At 33.0% G+C, this 6149-nt stretch overlaps 1 protein-coding gene across 1 annotated transcript; it reads left to right on the plus strand.

The window, feature by feature from the left end:
- Positions 1-4780, plus strand: LOC306872640 (methylsterol monooxygenase 1). The gene is made up of 6 exons (XM_079421295.1): positions 1-102; positions 1023-1311; positions 1441-1589; positions 1738-1864; positions 2527-2681; positions 3961-4780. The coding sequence occupies exons 2-6, from the start codon at positions 1057-1059 to the stop codon at positions 4148-4150; spliced, it is 876 nt and encodes a 291-aa protein (XP_079277421.1). The 5' UTR covers positions 1-102; positions 1023-1056; the 3' UTR covers positions 4151-4780.
- The last annotated feature ends 1369 nt before the right edge of the window (positions 4781-6149 follow it).

A 6149-nucleotide genomic window follows, 5' to 3' on the forward strand; every position in this document is an offset into this window, starting at 1 on the left:
ACACATCGTCTCCTCTTGTCTCAGCCAGTGGTCCTATGTAAAGTTCTATGACATTAAAAGCGACCGTGCTGCTTGCGCAGGTAGAAGAAGAGCTTCTCACAGGTGAGTCGACAAGATTCTTACATTAAGACATTTGTTGTAATGTTATTTTAGAAAGGTTAAATTAAGAAATTCCTGTGTAGTTAGCGTTGCAGAATAATGTAAACACGCGAGAAGGTTAATATACTGTTGTCCTACAGTGCATTTGTTGTTTGGGAAATTATTTCAATAAGAGAGATAAATAAAATGCTTATAGATCATAATGGACTGACCAGTCAATGCACATGCAGTATGACTAAAATAATCCATCACCATCATCCATAATCAGTGTTTCTGTTATATTTAAGCATTTGTATATTTGATTATTTATGGTTATGCAAACAGACCAGATGATTTTGTCTTGTCTGGCTATAAAAGTGTTATGCAGTAATATATATATATATATATATATATATATATATATATATATATATATATATATAACAACTATAGTGTCTCTGTTATGTTTAAGCATTTGTGTAATTATGATTATGTGTGTTTTGCAGCCAGACCAGATGATTTTGTTTTGTGTAGCTACAAACATATTATACATATTTAATAATTGGAAAATAATGTGAAATCTCACCATTAATATTTGTTAATGCTAATTCAGTTTTCACAAAAAAATTGTCTACATTAGTGGTGCATAAATTAGTTTCAACTGGAGTTCACATGAATAATAACAAGCAACATCTACACACTCAAGTTGAAAAAACTTAATGTGACTTTGACTTTAAATTTCTCATCAACTCATCTTTTTAGACGTCTTAAACTTGAAACTTTGATTTAGGATTGGAAAGACTTATGAACATGTCGGGCTGTAACTCATGTTCCTGTATAACACCATCCTGATGTGATGTAGTTCCATATTAACTACCTGTCCTTCAGGCAAGCCTTACTTTGAGATAACTGAGCCTCACTAATCTTGTCATTTGATTGTACAGTTACTCATTTGGAGAGTACCACTGACTCGCTGCCATGGAGGTGAACGGCACCGCCAACATTCTGTCTTCAGCGTATCTGGCGGTGGAATTTGTGGATTCATTTCTTCCAGAAAATCCACTGCAGGAACCTCTGAAGCACGCGTGGATCCACATGCTGCAGAACTATAGCAAATTCCAGATCGCCACCTGGGGCTCGCTCATCGTCCATGAACTGATCTATTTCCTGTTCTGTCTGCCTGGATTTATCTTTCAGTTCCTCCCTTTCATGCAGAAGTATAAGATCCAAGCGGTATGTGGAATCAAAGGATATTTTTCATCTGTTACTTTTTTAATTTGAATATTTATAGTTTTTGTTTAAAAAAAAAAATATATATATATATATTAACTCCTTATATATGTTTTGTCATTGTGCTTGCAGGATAAACCAGAGACATGGGAGAAACAGTGGAAGTGCTTTAAGATGCTGCTGTTTAATCACTTCTGTATCCAACTACCGCTCATCTGCGGGACGTATTACTTTACTGAGTTCTTCAGCATTCCTTATGACTGGGACTCCATGCCTCGCTGGTGAGAACGCCTCTCAGATTTATTACTGAATTAAAAAAAAAAAATCATAATAGGTTTATGAATTTACAGTCAGGGTCCTGAGGTTGTACTGTGGCTTCAAGCAGATCTTGTTTTCATTTTTTTTTAATAATCTTTTTCACCATCTCAGGCCCTTTATATTGGCCCAGTGTTTTGGTTGTGCAGTAATTGAAGACACATGGCATTACTTCCTTCACCGAGCCCTACATCATCGCAGAATCTACAAGTACATTCATAAAGTCCATCATGACTTCACTGTAAGTTACTCACAGTCTCACAAAGACACACACAATGTGCAGATAAAGGGAAACTATATGATAGCCAAGACAGACTTGAAGAGACATTTTTGGTGAATTTGTACTATTATATATTTTAATGTTGGTTTTATATTTTATATATATAAATGTGTAACAATATATTGTGTCACAGAATATATCACAATAGAAAAATGCAACAATATTTATCGTGGATAGTGACAATATGTATTGTATAGAGTTCACCCAAAAATAAACATTATATTGAAGCTTTTATTTACATATAAACAGTGAACAATGTACATACAAAGAGCGCTAAATATAGTAAACACAGAAGCTCATGCAGTTAAGCTTTCATGTTTATTAATTATTTTGAATAAATTAGAAATAAAATGTATGTAGTCAGGGACAGAGTGCAAGAATATGTGTCAGTCATAAGTAATAAATAAATATTTCTATTCTGGTGTCACCTTACTGTACTTTTGTTAACTTATTAAAATATGTCTTAGAAATAATAATTATTTTGTACATTATCGTGTCTCAAATGACATGCATTGTTAAACCCCTAGTAATTTTGAAGTTTATTAATTTATTGTTTAGATTATTTAATTTTCTTCTTAATAATGATAGATTATCGGTCATCTGATTTGTTTTGTGTATGTTAGGCTCCATTTGGCATGCAGGCAGAATATGCCCACCCTGCTGAGACTCTGATTCTGGGGGCTGGATTCTTCATCGGCATCATGGTCTTCTGCAATCATATGGTTTTGCTCTGGGCTTGGGTCGCTTTCCGGCTTCTTGAAACCATTGATGTTCACAGGTGAGCTCAGTACACACTGCAATTATGTGGATGTAGTGTTAATTTCATTAATGAAAACTATGCTGAAAAGAGACAACACCTGCATTATTAAAGACTAATTGTAACTATATAAGCATTCACAAAAAAGAGAAACTTTACCAAAATCATCCTATATATTCTTAAGCAAAAAACAGGAGAAAAATATTGTCTTTTAAACTTTCATTCTTGAGGTTGCCAGATTGTCAAAGTTTAAATTAATTAAAAGAACACATTTTCTGTGATGTGTTTTACTTAATATTTGCAACCTGGCAACCATGTGCAATGTGGAAAAGGTGCCAATAATCTGAAAACACTGAAAAACATGTAAATTCGCCACTGAAATATATATTTAGCTCAAATGAAAGTGTAATACAGCCAGTCAGTGTTCCTTTACATGGCCCCTTGTGCTATTCACTGTGACTAAATTTGCAATCTAAGCTTCTCAGTGATTATCTGATAATAATGAACTGATAATAATAAATCCAAACGTGGATGTCAACTATAATGTTTGGGATTGTAGTTGCTGAATAAATGCACATATGCAACCTCAGTGTGACAATACAAAGTCTTGTTCCTTGCTTTAAAAGAAAAACATGAACATAATTTGGAATTAAAATGAGGAATTTTACTGTTTTAGATTTTAAGAGAAGCTGAGTTTTACCAGATTAATGTAGAGTGTTCATTTATATGATAATATAATAAATCTTAACTAAATGGGTACAATAAGTCATGTGTTTGAGTTGACATTCTGTTGATTTGTGCTTACAGGTGAAAGTGCAATAATTCTGATGAGATGTAATAAACAATTACTAATTAATCAGTAATCATGATTACAATTACAATTTTGAGTTTTATTGACTAAACCTGGATTAAAATTCACATTCTTTTAGTCAACTAAACCTTGACTAAACAAACAAACAAACAAAAAGCTGTCAAAATTAACACTAGTGCTATGGTCTGGCTCAGTACATTTTACAATGTCAACACATGTCATGCTGGTAATAACTTATTACAACACTAGAGGGCACTATATTTATAATGCATTCATTTGATAGCCTGTGCATAATTAAACCACATCACCAGAAGTATGTGGTCTAACTCACAGGTTTGGCTATAACAGTAATTCTCAAATTTTTGTAAAATTAAACTAAATATTGAGTGGACAGTATGTCCTACTAAATATTTTATAATTCTTTAATCATATTTATTTTTATACTATTTGTTTCATTCTTTGACGTTCCTTCGTTGGTCCTCTCTTTAGTGGTTACGACATTCCTCTGAACCCCCTACATTTGATTCCATTCTACGCTGGAGCTCGTTTCCATGACTTCCACCACATGAATTTTGTGGGCAACTATGGATCTACATTCACCTGGTGGGACAAACTTTTCAACACTGATTCCCAGTATAAGAAACATTACTCACTTCATAAAGCTGTGAAGAGCGACTGATTGACAGAGACACACTCATTCGCTTACACTGATGCTTCACCATCACCCAGAGCAATCCATCTCTCTTGGACTCCTGTGTGGGTTTTGGTTGGTCTGATGCTTTTGCATTGCCTCCTGCTGCACACACTTACTGTAAAGTATTTAAAATCAGACTGAATGGATTCAAATCAATGCCAGCTTCTTACAGCAATGTGCCTTTGAAAAGAGAAAAAAAACACCACACAGTCATCATTAGACCACTGGTCGTGGTACTCCAAAGGACTGTTTGGACTGTTAGGAATGAAAGAATTTCAGCCTGTGTTCTGTACTCTCAATTATTATAAACATTCATCTGTTTCAAGTAATAATGCCATTAGTCCTCCAAAGCACTTTACTTTCACCTAAACAAAGATGGAATGTTATAAATTATTTTTGTAATGTCTTTTGTTTTGTTTAGTTTTTTTGCTTTGTTGCCTTACCTGATTTTTTTGCTCAATTTCTGTAAAGATTCTGTAACTTCCACAGTGACCACCTGTAGCATATAGATGTGCCTTGGAAAGGATTTGGGGGAACAATGATTTTAAAAAACACTTATGGATCATAAGGGAGAAAGCTAATTGAGCTCTTAGCTTGTTCATTTAAGGGCAACTTAATAAAAACAAATTAACAAAAACGTTGACTGTGGTTGTGGTCTGTTTAAACTGTGAGAGCTCACAAACATAGATCCTAAAATGTGTTTTCATTACAGTTTCACATTCCCCATCATTGATCAACCTACAAGTCAAATGTCATATTACAGTATGTAAAGAGCCATATGGGGTGCGTAAACTGTTCCAGAACAGAATATACATTAAAGTGGTACTCTCCAGAATATACAAAACCAGTCATATTTTTGTGGCCGGTCAATTTTTCGAAATTGAGATTTATACATTATCTGAAAGCTGAATAAATACGCTTTCCATTGATGTATGGTTTGTTATGATAGGACAATATATGCCGGAGATACAACTCTTTGAAAATCTGGAATCTGAGTGTGCAAAAAAATCTAAATATTGAGAAAATCATCTTTAAAGTGTCCAAATGAAGTTCTTAGCAATGCATATTAATAATCAAAAATTAAGTTTTGATATATTTACAGTAGGAAATTTATAAAATTCATAAATTTCATGGAACATGATCTTTACTTAATATCTTAATGATTTTTGGCATAAAAGAAAAATAACTAATTTTGACCCATACAATGTATTTTGACTAATGCTACAAATATACCCCAGCGACTTAAGACTGGTTTTGTGCTCCAGGATCACATATGAGGTGGGATATACATATTACTGTATGTAAAGAATCATATGGGATGGATAGAAGGTCACATATTACAGTATCTATGCCTATGGTATATGAAATGTGTAGATAAAGAGCTTTCCCTTTATCCATAAGTTCATAGCCTATGATCCTAATTCAAAGTTTAGCTGGGTATTACAACCCAGTTTCTCTAATAGGGATTTTATACTTCTACTTCCTCATGTATATAATTTCAACATTTACAAATAATGACAGTATTACTAAATTAGGAGTTATACTGACAGTATTACTAAAATGGACAGAAACATTAGGCATATTTGTCATATATTAATTATTGGTTTGATAAATTAATTTTTAATAGCCTATTAATATTATTATTTTTTAATTAATTTTAATATTAGAATAAAGTGATGTAGCATCATTAAGAACAAACTTTATCTGACAATGAACAAAATGACCAAGATTAATTTATGTTATGCAAAAGACGAAATTCATACAGATTTTTAAAATTAAACTTGAGGATGAGTAAATGATTGAGAGTTTTTCATTTTTAGGCTAGCAATCCTTGTAATGATTGTTAATGTTCACCATCACAGTCTCATCAACCCACCACTATCAGCTGAGTTACTATTTATAATCTACCTCTACCTGTGCCTACTTTAATAGTAAAATCAGCATCCATAAGACTATCTGTACATTTAATTAAATCTGACGATCG

This window comes from Barbus barbus, assembly GCF_936440315.1.
Source record: "Barbus barbus genome assembly, chromosome: 7".
NCBI classification, from domain to species: Eukaryota; Metazoa; Chordata; class Actinopteri; order Cypriniformes; family Cyprinidae; genus Barbus; species Barbus barbus.